This window comes from Caretta caretta, chromosome 1, assembly GCF_965140235.1.
Source record: "Caretta caretta isolate rCarCar2 chromosome 1, rCarCar1.hap1, whole genome shotgun sequence".
Taxonomy (NCBI): domain Eukaryota; kingdom Metazoa; phylum Chordata; order Testudines; family Cheloniidae; genus Caretta; species Caretta caretta.
Window position 1 is genome coordinate 265,853,022 of NC_134206.1, and position 15,806 is coordinate 265,868,827.

The 15,806-nt window shown below is 48.0% G+C and overlaps 1 protein-coding gene across 1 annotated transcript; it reads right to left on the reverse strand.

The window, feature by feature from the left end:
- Positions 1–4,360: 4,360 nt before the first annotated feature.
- LOC125629977 (butyrophilin subfamily 1 member A1) lies at positions 4,361–14,831 on the reverse strand. The gene is made up of 8 exons (XM_048835360.2): positions 14,701–14,831; positions 12,739–12,816; positions 10,333–10,680; positions 9,665–9,943; positions 9,151–9,270; positions 8,719–8,739; positions 6,946–6,972; positions 4,361–5,736 (listed from the first exon to the last, which is right to left on the reverse strand). The coding sequence occupies exons 2-8, from the start codon at positions 12,809–12,811 to the stop codon at positions 4,976–4,978; spliced, it is 1,629 nt and encodes a 542-aa protein (XP_048691317.2). The 5' UTR covers positions 12,812–12,816; positions 14,701–14,831; the 3' UTR covers positions 4,361–4,975.
- Between the last annotated feature and the right edge of the window lie 975 nt (positions 14,832–15,806).

The following is a 15,806-nucleotide window of genomic DNA, read 5'->3' on the forward strand; positions in this document are numbered from 1 at the left end:
ACCAAATCTGAGTCAGAAACCACCTGGGAGAGGACCTTCATTGTTATGGGAGCAACTATATGTGGTTTAAGAGCAACATATAAGAGTCATCATCAGCACAGATAGTGAAATTACTGAGAACAGTAATGGTCTTTGAGAAAGAGACTGTCATTTCTGATATGTTTACCACAATGGGGACATGGCCTGACTGAGGTCTTTAGATGCTACCACAAAATGCATTTAAAATCCTCAGTAATGCATTCCTTCCCTGCTTGGATAGCTGCACAACGTTGACTATTTAGGACAGAGGTGGGCAAACTACAGCCCGCGGGCCACATCTGGCCCGTGGGACCCTCCTGCTCAGCCCCTGAGCTCCTGGCCCAGGAGGCTAGCCCCCGTCCCCTCCGCTGCTGTTCCCCCTCCGCCTCAGCCTCAACTCACTGTGCCACCAGCACAATACTCTGGGCCGTGGGGCAGCGAGCTCCTGGGGCAGCGCAGCTGCAGAGCCCGGCCTGACTCGGTGCTCTGTGCTGCGCGGGGCGTGGCTGGCTACAGCTGGGCAGCACGGCTGTAGTGCCGCCAGTCACCGGTGCTCCAGGCAGCGTGGTAAGGGGGCAAGGAGTGGGGGGGCGGGGTTTGGATAGAGGGCAGGGGAGTTTGGGGTGGTAGTCAGGGGGCGAGGGTGTGGATAGGGGTTGGGGCGGTCAGAGGGTGGGAAACAGGGGCGTTGAATGGGGGCAGGAGTCCCCTGGAGGGCAGTCAGGAAGGGGGGGGTTGGATGGGGTGGTGGGGAGCAGTGAGGGGCAGGGGTTCCGGGGATGGTCAGGGAGCAGCAGGGGTGCATGGGGCAGGAGTCCAGGGGAGGGGGGGGCATCAGGGCCAGAAGCGGGGGTGGGGGGTGGGTAGAGGGTGGGGGCCGGGCAACACCCCCCTCCCCTAACCAGCCCTTCATACAATTTCCAAAACCTGATGCAGCCCTCAGGCCAAAAAGTTTGCTCGCCCTGATTTAGGAAAACAGCAAATACTTTTTTTGAACAGGGACTTGGGGCGCACTAAAGGAGATATGGGGGAGGAGGAAATGTGATGAGTGGGAGATTTTGACTTGTAATATCTTAAATAACTGGTAAATAGCATAGCTGGTAGAGAGGGGAGACATGCTACTGAGGAACCTCCTCCACCACTCCCATGGCATGGAGCTCCTGCACCTCCTGAGTAAGGAGTTGCTCGTGAGAGGGATCCCTGAAGAGGGAAGGGAAAAGGGGGTGGGACGGATGGCAACAGCAGAACTGAAAAGAATATTCCACTTCCACCATATGGAGGATCCGACAGTCCGAAGTTATTTGGGACCAAGCATGGTAGAAGTGGGATAAACGATTAAAAAAGGATGGGGAAGGATATGGTGTACCATCCTCAGGCGCCCCTTCAAAAGGCCTGCTTGGAACCCAGCGATGGGTTAGTTGGGCCCTGGCTCTCTCTAGCCAGGGGGTTGGAAAGCTTTCTTCTGCCATTCCTGCCCCTTCTCCTATAAAAATCCTGCCTCAGCCGAGGAGGAGGATAGGATTGCTGCTGTTGTTGCTGAGGCTTGAAATGTTTGTGTTGGATTGCCAGGGTGGGCATATCCAAGGATTTAATGGTAGCCCTTGAGTCCTTTAGGCTATGGAGCCTAGAGTTAGCCTGCTTCACGAACAGACCTGACCCATCAAAAAGCAAGTCCTGCATCATCTGTTGAACCTCAGGCGAGAGTCCCGAGGCTGCAGCCATAAGCTATGCCTCATGGCGATACCAGAGGACAAGGTATGCACCACTGAGTCTGCAGCATCCAGTGAGGCCTGTAAAGAGGTCTGTGCCACCACCTTGCCCTCCTTCACTATAGCTCCAAACTCCTCCCTGGACTCAGTTGGCATCAGCTCCTTAAATATGAGCATCGATTTCCAGGAGTTGAAGCTGTATCTACTCAGAATTGCCTTCTGGTTGGCAATCCTGAGTTGCAACCCCACCATACAGTACATGCATCTGACGAAGTGGGTATTCACCCACGAAAGCTTATGCTCCAATACGTCTGTTAGTCTATATACGGTGCCACAGGACTCTTTGCTGCTTTTACAGATCCAGACTAACACGGCTACCCCCCTGATATTTAACCCCCCTGTAGAGTACACTTTGTGCTCAAATAAATCCAGGCGCTTGGCGTCCTTGGACTTAGGTGCTGGGGCTCATTGCCCCTGCCTTTCCTTCTCATTCACCGCAGCCACCACCCCCGAGTAAGGCTGCGGGCATGTGAAAAGGTATTCATACCCCTTAGATAGGACAAAATACTTCCTCTCCATGCCCTTCACGGTGGGAGGGATGGAGGCCAGGGTCTGCCAAATGGTCTTAGCATTAGCTTGTATGGTCTTGATGAGGGGTAGAGCCACCCTCAATGGGCCTTCCAGGGCCAGGATTTTGACCATCAGGACCTCCGACTCCACCACCTCCTTGGCCTGCAGGCCCATGTTTCACGGCTCCCTGGGAAGGAGGTCCTGGTGGGTGCATCTGTCTACGGGGGGTGGTCCTGAGACAGAGGTGCCTGCAACTACCTTGTCTGGGAAGGAAGACGAGGAGGCTTATGGGGGAACAAGGTTCTTCTGACCCTCTTGCTCTCCAGTGACCTCCTGTCCTGTCTCACTGACTGGGCCAGGCAAACCTGGATCAGGCTCAGGAACTGGGGTTGGCTCCAAGGTGTGTGTGAGGAAATGGTACCTCCTCCCCACCCCTAGGGGTGGGGCGACTGGCTGAAGCCTCCTGCACCCTCAGTTCAGAGGTCACCAACCAGGAACCTTTAGATTGGGTGCCCTGTGCCTGGTGGTATGCCCATGGGATCCAAAATGGCCACTGCGTTGGTCCCTGCCACTATGCAGGCTATGGCCCAGCTCTCACCTCAGGCCCTCCACGGACTGACCAGTGCCGGACCTGTTCTGAGTATCTAGACTCTGTCTCTGAGTCCAAAGACATGGACCGGGACCAGGATGGCCAGGGTGGTACTGAGCAGAGCTGGCCCAGGGAGTGGTGCCACAATTCATAGGCGCCGACTTCCCCTCTTTCCCATACCAGCTCTGCCCCCCAGCCCCAGCCCCACCCCCACTCCACCCCTTCCATGAGGCCCCATCCCAGTCCCGCCTCTTCTCACCCACATTCCAACTCCTTCCCCAAATCCCCACCCCAACCCTGCCTCTTCCCCTGCATGCGCCATGTTCCGCCTCCTCCCCCTCCTTTCCGGAGTGTGTTAGCGCTGCCAAACAGCTGTTTGGTGGCAGCTGGGCAGGAAGCACTGGAAGGTAGGTGGAGGAGAGGGGACATGGCGTACTGAGGGGAGGAGGAAGTGGGGCAGGGGGGTGAGGGGACCTTGGCTGCTGCTAGGTGCAGAATACCCACTAATTTTTCCCTGTGGGTGCTCCAGTCCGCAAGGCAGATGTGAAGACCTGGCAATTAACTATAGATTACCATCAGATGAAGGCTTGCACCCCCCAGTGGGCTCCAGTGGTGGCAGACATGACGGCATTTGTGGAAAGTATTCTGCCTGAGGCACAGTGGTTTTCAGTGACTGATTTAGCAAATGGCTTCTTCCCCCTGCCCCTGGTTCCAGAGAGCCAAGACCAATTTGCCTTTACCTTTTGCAATACCCAGTATATGTTCACCTGGGTTCCCCCATGCTAGCCCACCAAGCCATGACTAGCACCCTGGATACCCTGACTGGCCATGGGACCCTGGAGTGAAAATGGGTACACCGCGGACAACTTAAACGAGCAGGGTCTGCCGCGGTGGGAGCATGGTGCTAATTTGTTTCTAAGCTTCTATCTTTCAGCCTCTGAACCAGAACATCAGGAGAGCGGGTATCCGCTGAAGAGTTACAGAAATACCATGGTTATAGTGTCATGACAAAGTCTGTGTTCAGTGTTGTATGTTCCATGTTGCATTCCAGCGTGCCTCGGGAAGACTTACCTTCATCGCACCATCCATCGCTGCGCTGTGGGACACTTACCTTGAAGGATCCTGAAATCTCCAGTGCTGTGCCTGTCCTTGTCGCGTGAGCATGTGAGTGTGACCCCCACCTCTCTTCTTTTGAGCTTAGCTATCAGTATAATAAACGTGCTGCTTTCTCCCAAACTCTGGTGGGTCATTAGTCCTCCCTCAGCTTACCAGCTGGCCCAGTTTCGGGTAACAGGCTGACATGTACCCAGGAAGGCTTGCAGGTAAACAAACCCTTTCACAGGTCATTGATTCTGAAGCACCCTTAATGGCTTCCATTTAACATGTTTACATCAGTAACAGACGTTCATATCTTATTATCCTAACTCCAGAGATAGAACTAATACATGCAAACAAATAGGATGAACACATGCAGTAGATCATAAGCTTTGTAATGATACCTTACAAGAGACCTTCTGCATAAAGCATAGTCCAGTTACATGATTTACACTCATAATCGTATTTCCTTAAAACATATAGAACGCATCATCACAGGTGGGTCTCTGGGATGGAGATCCACTCCTCCCTTGCTTCCTGTGCTGCTTCTGCGCCTGGGAATGGGAGCATTGTCGGGTGAATCCTGCCGGCTTTGGCGCCAGGGCATGGCAGTGCCATGGATCTCTGCCAGATTCCTTCCACAGTGCTGCTTCCACCACTGCCACCAGGGCACTGCGCATCCATGAGCTCAGTGCCGGGTCTTGCCATGCCACTGGAGGTTGTGGTCTGAGTGCCGCCATCATAAGGAGCTGCTTGAGGTGAAAGTCTTGCTCCTTTTTTGTTCCGGGGTGAAACCCTTTACAAATCCTGCACTTGTCTGCTCGATGAGCCTCCCCCAGACACTTTAAACAAGCGTCATGGGCGTCGCCCATTGGCATGGGTTGACTGCAGGACTTGCAGGCCTTAAACCCCTGGGACTTGGGAATTTAAGCCCCCACAAAGAAACACGTTGGGGTGGACGATAAACCCCACAGTCCAACAGCTAACTAAAGAACTAAGAACCTATACACAGTTTGTGCATATTGACAGATTGAGGGGATGGCTCCTGCTTCTGTATGAAAGGAGCCTGGTGTAGAAATGGAAGGGTGGCATCGTCACTATTTTTGAGGTTGGAGTGTTCTACAGCCACATCCTTTCTATTAGTGCCTTCCAAGAGCTCTGAAGTGGAGATGTGAGGTGAAGGAATGGAAGTTGAAGACATCAGGTCAGAGTAGTCAGGCGAGAGAAAACAAAGGTTGAGAGGGTCTTTGTTTTTCCCATTTTTGTTCAGACCAGGACAGAAATAGGGGTATACATCCAGAGGGAATTTCAGGCTAAAAGTGTAGATGTGAGACATGTCTGAAACATCATAGAAATCTAACCTCTGAGCCTTACCATCTAAGTGAATCCCAACTACTTTAGGCTGTTTGCCAAGTTTTAGTTTAACTTCAGGATCCTCAAAGGCTATATAATCAGTACTGTTAAAAAACCGTATCCCCCAGTACCCATTCTCTGGCTTCAAATCCTGCCAGCCTTTCCTATTAGCCTTCCCATCTGTAACCCCAAGATCCCAGTCTGTCTTATTTCCCACATACACTTCCCAGTAATATTCCTTCCCAGCTCTGAGGGTCTCAGATCCCAGCACGCAGGCCCATCCATCAAATCTCTCCAGAGTATCAGTCACCTCTTGCTTCTGGTCACTGTGGCTTACATGTAGGCAATCCGATGAAATATGAAGGTTGGGATGGGCTGTGTTAGGATCCACTCTAATTTGCACTGTACAGTTAAATGGAGACACATGGGGGGGGGGGACAAAAAACAAAAAAAACAAGGATGGGTGAACTTTCACTTTCTGCATCACTCAATTCACAGAAGCATCCCCTACATTCACTACCTGTCTTCCTGATTCCCTGAGGTCCCTCTACAGCCTTAAATCATTTTCAGATTAGAAACACATTTTAAGTAAGCATTGTTTCTTCTTGCTCATCAGAACTGTGCCCTGAGTGTATCCAAATTTATATCTGCTTACTTTACTGACTAAGACTGCTTCTTGCTCCTGTGGGTAGAGCACTGCGCAGATCAAAATTTATATCTGCATCCAATCCATGATCCGCAAACATGATTGGCAGATATAAAGCGGATACCTGCAGATTTGCAGGGTTTTGCCTGTGAGTGCCACACAGATAAGAAAGTTAGCTGGATCCCATTCCTTCTTGTAGTTTAACAACAGAAGTCTTCATTAAATCTCAGTTACACCTGGCCAAATCCATTGAATGGGGTTTGCACAGGTATCAGTGATGGCTTAAATTTGGAGACACTCAGGTTGCAGGAAAGACCCTAGCTGGACTTTCAGAGCCCAGATTGTATTTTATAATTGGTGGCTAGAAAAGGTATCTTTTTATTTGTAAAATAAGTAAATTTCCTCTGGAAATCATTGACAGACAGTAACTATGGAATCCCACAGGACTATTTTTTAAAGACAATGGGGGGTGGGGGGGGAATCACACTTTGATTGGCAGAGACTCCCTTTCGGTCACTCTGGGAGGTAGTGTGCACTTTCACACACATTTAGAAACAAACTCTGCTCTCAGTGACACCAATGTAAATTAGAGTAACTACTAAATTTCATGTGGATTTATCCCTCTGCAATGAGGTCTACTCAGGACCCCAATAACTCCAATAATAAGAAAAAGGAAATTGACACGGTGGTGACAGAGACTGGGACTGTGAGCCACAACTTTCAGGAAGGCTCACAAGTTCCTCTCCTTTTTATAGTTCCCTCCCACCCATTCTTTGAATGATCATTCCTCTCCAACAAGAAGGCAAAACATTGGATTTAGCTTGTCCACCTCCATTACTGAGGTAAGTTCTTCATGTACACTGAGCAGAAGACAGACCTTCAGAACGTGGTGCTGGACTAAAAAGGAGGTAATTTCACTGAGATACCGAAGAATAAATAAAGTAACTGTTTTTTTGGTTACTCACCAGCTGAGTTTCGGGCCTTCAATAGCTCTGAAATGTGAAACAAGAGAAGTTAGGAAAGAATACCAAAGTTAATGGAGTTTGCACTCTAAACCCAATTGTGACCCTTCTCTTACAATCCACAGAAAAAGAACTATTAGTCTCAAAACTGGTAAGTTAGGTATGTCATTGAGATAGAATTCTTCTCCCAGATTTGAAATGAACCGGACAAGGAGTTCATTGGTTGTGACACCTTAAAAAAAATATATATATATATATATATTTTTAAAGGCCAACTCCAAAAGTTCATATTTACACTTAGACTCCACCTATACACACACACACTGAAATACCTAAATAAACGACCTGACTTTCTAAAGTGCTGTATACCCAGCAGATTCACTGAAGTCAATGGAAGCTGCTGGATGGTCAGTACTTTTGAAAAGTTGGGCCTCTTATTTTGGTATTTAAATATGGGCTTAGAAACTTAATTTTACATACCCACTTAAAAATATGGTCCTTAGGTGTTGAGTTAAATAAAGATATAGAAATATCTGTGTATTATCTAGCAAGAAAACAGAACAAGGCAGGGAGATAAAACATAATTTACTGAATTCAGTTAGTTGAGATCTAGTGCACAGGACCAAAGATTACTTTAATTTGATATTTTAAATAAGTTCTCCACAATGGAACGTTCACATCTGTTCAGCTGATAGGAAGTTCTGGAGACCAAACCAGGGAGCAGCAGGAACCAGCCAGAGAAGGAGTTCTTCACTCCCCATGTCTCCTGCATGGAACTTAGGGAGCAGGTTGGAAGAAATGCCATTTTCAGCATGCTGCCATTCCCCCTGCCCTCAGAGTCCCTCCCTGCCCCCAACTTTATCCAGCGTGCACTTTGCCCACTATTACTGATCACTTTGACATATGCCAGAAGAAGGCCCCCCCCATTTTTGAGCAACTCTTATGGAGGAGTATGTGGGAGCAAGAAGAACAGAGAAGTCAAGACAGCATGGGGAGAAGTACATATCCTCCCCTTGCGCGCGTGCACACACGCACATGCACACACCTCTGAGTGGACTTTCTAAGGTCTGATAGAGTTCACTAAAAACTAGCGTATAAAAGAAATGTGCAGTTTGTAGATCACAGTGAGATACAAAATGTTAGATTTTTCAAAAAGTAGAACAGCTGTCATCACTCAAATCAAAGTCTCAGATTCCCCAAACTGCCTTATCAGATTAACCTCAAACTTTCAAAAATATACATAAAAACACACCTTCATGCTACGAGATCAAATATGACAAATTTCAGGAAGAAAGTAAATTTGAGTTTTGTTTGTTTTAAGGAAGTTATAGACGTAATGACAACTGTCTTAGAACCTTAACTATGGAGTCACTAAAGCAGCTCCAAAACAACACATCAGAAAGACAGGATCATAGAAATCCAGTCACAGGCAGCAATACCAAGACACCCGTGTGCTCCAAGTGTGGTTGGGGTGCGTGCCAGCAGGGCATGTGTAAAACATTAGTGAACTTGAACATGTTACAAGTTATAACTGTTATCCCACACTGAAAAGGAGAACCACCAACTGTCTCACTCAACAACCCAAAAGGGGGGTGATGCACCCATCAGTGAAGAGACAGACAATTATCCTTCTGAATGAATCCTCAGGCTCCTGAGAGAGAAACACAGACAAACACAATAGAAGAGCAGGGACTGGGAGAGACAGACAGTAATGAAAAGAGAGGAAGATACAGAGAGAGACCAAAGAAGTCCATTCTAGAAAAACAAATTTCATACCTTTTGCAATTTGAAGCTTTCCTGAGGGAAGAAAAGAGAAGAGATGAATGTGCAAAGAGATCATCAACTGGTATTATACCTACATCAATGTGTCCATCCTCAGCCAACCTATGCAATACCCTCATCCTGTGTTGATGCTACATTCCCATGACCAAAGGGTCTCCTTCCCACAGAGATCTATTTCAGCGAAATTGGACAAATGTTGGAAAAAATAAGCATTTTTTGGTGAGTCTGGGAAATCTAAATGTAACAGAGAAAATTCTCAGGGCCAAGGGGCAGAACCAATCATTCACAGGAGCAGAAAATAGTAACATCTTATTGATGTTTTTGTCCCATCACACATTCCATACCTAATTCTTGCTTTTAATCTCTAACTCAGGATGCATTTGTCTATGGAGAATATTCTACACTGGGAAAGGACCAGGAACATACCTTTGGATTCTCTCTCTGTTTTGAATATGAAGCCTGTAACCACACCAAATATAACGAGCAATAGACATAATATTACTGTGGTGACTACATATGGGTGTTTATCATATGGGAATAAATCACCTGAAATGAAAGAGAATGGGGTTGTTAGTTCAGGAAGAAAATAACTTTAGAACTGGACGGAGTCTCAGGGTGTCTCACTGACATCCTTCATGCCAGGTGTCCACATCTAGGACGCTCCATAAGCAGCGCTAAAGTTCCCCCATCCTCCCCCAAACTACAAGCATCTCATCTAGATTCCCTCATCCACCATAAGCCCTAGCTACAACATATGATACTATGTATTTTTAAATACCATACACAAAATAAAGAGACAGAGAAATTAGAAATTCCAAGAAGGCAAACTGTAAAGTTCCTGCTTCCTGTGGCTCTGTCCTGCCCTAACCAGTTATGTTCAGCAAACCATTACCCTGTCTTTTACTACCCAGACAAACTCTTTGAAATAGGAAAGCCTTACTGGAAAGTTGCAGCTCCGACTGTCTTGTCTGGTCCCAGAAGTTGCTTTGGAGCCGACACACCAAGACCTGGCTTTTGTTATCTTTCACATCCACGTGACTCTGAATATTGTGTAGACCTTGAACATCTTTTACAGATAACATAGTTGAGTTCTGTCTTTGACCATGCCTGTCAGCCCACATTATTGCTGGTTCTGGATACCACCCTTCTGAACTGCAAGTGAGTGTCACTCCCTGGTCCTGGGAACGGTGCACAGAGATTGTCGGGCCTGTGCCAACAGCTGTGTCAAAGCAAACCAAGTAATATTAGCTTACTCAACATGGAAACACCACTACTTTGTTCCCATTGGGAGGGAAAGGATTCACCATGTTGGTATCACTAGCACGTGCATTGATGCTCTATGATAATGTGTAGCCAACAGAGGAACATCATGGCCCTCTATAGCCACAGTCAGTCACCAAGGCCCCTCAGTAACTGCTGCCAGCTGCCATTGCATCTTGGTGATTAGAGGTGGATAATAACTGCTTAGATACCTGGCAGAGATTTGAAATGAAACAAAAAAATGCCAGAGGAAAATGTGTGCATTTGCGGGGGATACACATCAGTGAAGGGATACATGTCACCTGCTAAAACAGAGAGCAATTCACTGACAAGAAGAGCCTACTTTACCTCCAACCTTTAACTCCACAAGGCTTTCCAAATAATTTGATTTGTTGCCAATGAAGCAGACATAGCTGCCTCCATCTGCCACCTGAACCTTCTTCAAAAGTAGAGAGACATTGCCATTGGGAAGCTCCTCCTTGAACAGCTCTGTCCTTCCCTGGTAGTGTGGGTTCTGCTTCTGCAGGGCATCATGCCCATTCTCATAATGATGGGTCAGGCCAGCAATCTCACTGCTATGCCATCTCACTTCCATCTGTTTGGCACTGGTCCTAGGTGAAAGCTGGCATGGAAGGATGACATCTGTGCCAACTGTGGCAATCACTGGAGAATCTGATCCTTTCAGGGTAAAGCTTTCTGAAAGGGATATCATGAAAGGTATTAACACCAGCACCTTATTCCCTATTCAGTTCCAACATTGCCAAACCCCACCTCCACCACATTCTGGATTATAACCATCTGCATTCTCAACACTGTAGTTCTCCTCGCTATTACTACCAACCATCTTCATCACCAAAAAACAAAACTCCAACAGAGTGACAAAGGAGACTATGACCACCATTACACAGGGGCAAATCATGTGGAGGAGCATCCTAGACAAACCGAGCATCGAACAGGTGGAGTGGGAGCTACTCCTTTTAAATCTGATAGCACTGGGAAGGAGCATAACCTGAAAATACAAGAATTGCTTACCGCCACCCCTACCCACCATCACTCAGCAGCAGTCTCGACAGCCCATACATCACCACTCACAACTCTCACATTTTTTGTTACCACTACCATGGTCCAGGCAGATTTCCTGCTCACTAATGTGTCTCTCCCACCCAGCCACACTAACCAGTATGCCCTATTCCTAAAATGGAGAGCCAAGAGCACTGGACAATCTCCCCAGCAAGTGCACATAGCACTTTTCAGGATTGAACCCTATATTTGCAAACTTTTTCTAGAGACTCCATTCTCCAGCACCTGTCTTGATTTAGGAGACTCACAATGACAGGTGAACAGGAAAATGTCCTCTGTCCCATTTAGGAGATACATGGAGTAAAATTATTGGGTGATCCTCTCTGTCAAATTCACTCCCACCTCCTCACCCCAATTTGGAACTAATGTCCTAGGAGTAAAAAGCTCCATAGCCCAATTCCAACAATACTATAAGCCATGTGATTCCTGAGCCAGGTGTGTTTATGATCTATGTCCAGGTGTGAGGTGAATGGGTGACTGGTAAAGAATTAAGGTTCTTGATAAAGATGGACAAATATTGAGAAAACTCATTCACTACTGATTTTCAGGAATAAAAGCACAGAGTTTGGGCCATTCGTATTCATGGGGTAAAATTCAGTCAATCATGAGTATTCAAACAAGTACCAGACATTTGCGAAAATGTTTGTTTAGCCTGAAAGTGTCATGAATTTTAACATAAGTGAGCATTCATCGGAAAATTCACAGTAGAGGTGTGTTACTGGTTATTTACCAGTCATTTATTATTCTCCCACATAAAGAGTTCATTCGCAACATCAGTAGGCAGTAACAATAGGCTGTGAGTTAAGTGAGCAATCACACGACAAACTGTCAAAAGTTTGTTTGCATGTGCGTTATTTGCTTCAACCTTACTACAGAACAGGATTGATACATGGATCTGATCAGAAAGGGGCCTACATTAGGGACAAACAGTTTGATCAGCTTTAGTTCTTGATATCGTACACCACCACTTGGACCTAACATTGTATGTTGTTTTATGTTTTTGTGGGTTTTGTTTGCTTGTTTGTTTCACCTAACTAAATACATACAAGGAAAATTACCCCTTTCACTCCCATTCTGGTAAAAATACATTTAAAAAAAAAAAAACCTCCCACCCCCGGGATCTCTTGTTTACATCCTCTCTTTCTCCTACAGCTCCTTTCTTCTTTGCTCTCAATAGCCTTAAGAAACCCTCCCTCTACTTCACCAACTACTTCATCTCCTTTTTCCCCTTTGTCTCTAAATTCCCTGAACAAGTGGTCTTGATTGCCTATCCTCCAGCTCTCTTTAATCACGTCAATCCCACCCCAACAAATCTCATTATCAGCCTCCTCCTTAAACCAAAGGGCTTGTGCTCTACAATTATTCATTTCCATTCTTCAGCTGCCCTTCATAACATGGATTAAATTATTTTCCTCTCTTCCTTTCTTCCCTGGACTTCTGTTCTTATGCAGTGCTGCCATTCAAACTGTACAGCAGTGCAAGAGCTGTCTCGTGAACAACCCCTATTTCTATGTGAATTCACTCATCTTGTTCCCTCCCACATGCCTTGGTGGTGCTGTTGTGATTCTGTCCACATGGTTCTTGGATAGAAGTGGCCCCTTCTCCCACCATGTGGCTAAGGTAAAGAGCAGAGAGAAGGGTTTGACTTGGGAGCCAGGTCCAGAACCTGCTTACCTGAGGAGACCAGGATTCCTATATGGCAGAAGAAGACAAAGGCCCAGAGCCCACTGCTGGCAGACAGTTCCATAACCCCTACAACACAAAATAGAAGAGTTCACATCAATGTCCAGAAAATTCTGGGGGAAGGGTCTGGAGAGCCTTCACAAATCAAATCACACTTTCTTTCAGGTGAAAATAATATGAGGTTCAAACTAAATTTTTCAGACTATAATGGGAGAATTAGGAGTTTATAGTCTAGTCATATTTTACATTTAAATAGCACCTTTCATCTGCAGTGTGGTCCAGTGGATGGAGCACTGGACAGGACCTTAGGAGTCTTATGTTCTATTCCTCTTCCCCCTCATCTACTGTATAACCTTGGGTAGGTCACATCACTTCATGCCTCAGTTTCCTCATGTGTGAAATAAGGACAATGATAGTTCTCTCCTTTGTAATGTGTTTTGAGATCTACAGATGAAAAGCACTATACAAGAGCTAGGTAGAAGTAATTTGGTCTAAAGAATCCCAAATGACTTCTCCTACACAACACAAAAACAATGAAATGCAGCCTATGAAGTGGAAGTGTTATGATGAAAGGGCATATACGTCAGCCATATAAATAGGCTTCGAAGGATTAGATTTTTGATGGTAAATGTTGATTTCACCACACACACAAACCCATGAAAATATATTTCCATTGATAATAACTGAAATTTATTGAGACGCAAAGTAAAAAAAAAAAAAAGTTGCCGGAGAACTTCTTAGAGTTTGATTTAAGATATTTACTTTGTATATTTTGACATTTGATGTTGACAGTTTGTGTTTTCACAGTTATAAAGTTTTAACTTTCTGAATCTCAGCGTCTATTGTCATTGTCTGATTTCCCCCGTCACATAAACTTCCTGCAACTGTGAAATGTTTAAACCAATATAAAAAATGCTTAAAAATAATTGATTTTTGTCAATTATAACAATAAAAATTGAATTCTACTTACATATGAAGCATTCAGAAGAAAAGAATTAACACCTCAGAAAGGTGAATTTTCCTTATTCCAAAATGAATTATGCTGATTTTACATTGCCAACTGTTTGGGGCAGGGACCATCTTTTTATTCTGTGTATAGCACCTAGCATAAGGGCTCCTGGCATTGGTGCTGGAACTATGGGTGCCGAGGGTGCTGCTGCACCCCCTGGCTTGAAGTGGTTTCCAACATGTACAGGGTTCACGGTTTGATTCAGGTTTCAGAGTAACAGCCGTGTTAGTCTGTATTCGCAAAAAGAAAAGGAGTACTTGTGGCACCTTAGAGACTAACCAATTTATTTGAGCATGAGCTTTCGTGAGCTACAGCTCACTTCATCGGATGCATCAATGACTCTCAGTGTAACCCACACCCCTCCTGGCTGTGCTGTTCTGTCCCATCCAGTAGCACCGAGACCACTTAGAAAGAGAGATTAATGAGTCTGCTCTACAGCCTGTTGGCTCTTAGCTAAGCCTGTAGAGCAGACTCATTACTCTCTCTTTCTAAGTGGTCTGGCACCACTGGATGGGACTGAACACCACACCCAGGAGGCGTGTGGGTTACAGCAGCACCCCCACTATACAGGTTGTCCCGGCCCCCCTGGCTCCTGGCCCACGATGGGACTGTAACAAGTAACAGTCACCTACGAAGGCCAGGTGCTGCAGCCTAGACCGCTGCTGCCTGCCGCGCCCCGCCACAGGCGCAGAGCAGAAGCCCAGCAGGCGGCGAAGGAGCAGGGTACGCCCAGCCCAGCGCTCACCGTCCTGAGCCCACCGTTGCCACGGCCAGGGAGGAGCCGCCCGCCCGCTGACCCCCAGCCTTCGGCTCCCTCCCTTCCCCCCCACCGGCCCCGCGGCTGCAACCCCTCGTGCCCCGCCCTTCTCCGAGCAGGCCCCAGCCCCCCTCCTTGCTGGGCTGGTGGCCGCTGCAGGGAGCCGCCCCGCGAAGCCCCCTCGCACCTGCAGGTCCCCTTCCAAGCCGGGTCCGCCTGGGCCGGGGCGCCGCGGCCGGAGGCCTCGAACAGCGCCGGGGGTGCGCTGAGCCTGCGCAGTGACCTTCGCTGTTGCCTCTGCCCTCGCGTCGCCTGCCGACTTGCTGCCTCCTCTCCGGGGGGAAGCTGCAGCGCGGGGTGTCAGGGTCTGAGCAGGGGGCAGACACTGACTGGCCGAGGCGGGGGGGAATCAAGCTACTGTAGGTAGCGGCAGAAGAGGGGCTGAAGGGGGGGAACCGGGGGTGGTCGCCGGGGTTCAGTCCGGCGCGGGGGGGGGGGCGGGAGACGCTGCCGGAGCCTGTGCGGGGACAAAGCCCCCGTTTAGGGAGGGGGAGAAGGGGGAACAGTGACCCCGTGGGATGAGCCACCTGCTGTGCTTGTAAATAGCGGGGGGCGAGGGGGGCGGAGGCTTTTTTCGTTCCCCTCCCAGGAGGCTGCCAGCCAGCCCCGGGGCAGCGGGCGGGTTCCTGGGGCCGGGTTCCTAAAGGCCCAGGCCTCCCAATTCCCAGACTGTCCAAGCCAGGGGCGACCAGATGAAACGGACAAAATATCGGGACACATGGGGGAAGCGGGGGAAAGGAAAAAAGAAAAGAAAAAAGGCAGCGGCCGGACGTCTGGTCACCCTAGTCAATGCTTAGGCACCGCAGCGCCTCTCTATCGTCTACAAGTGCTGCTGGGCTACAGCCGGGAGACTGAATGCTGTGAAATGTTGTCCAGGCACTGCGGCCCTCCAACTCTGCCCCACGCCTTTGGAGTATTTAAGAGTCTTTTGTCAGTTTCTATATCTTTATGGAGTCACTGCGGCCCCTTTCTCTTATATAATGTGCTGAGGTGCTAAACTTCCTCCCAGAGTCCACATGTCTACACCCCCTCCTGCTGCACCCCAATCCCCTGCCCAGGTCAGAGCCTGCACCCCTCACCCGAACTCCCCATAGCCTGCACCCCTCCTGCACCCAAACTCCGTCCCAGAGACCTGCGCCCCAAACAGGGCCAGGTTAACCTTTTGTGGGCCCGGTGCTAAATATATTTCTGGGCCCCCATGGGGGCAATGGGGACATGGAGCAGAGTCCTCAG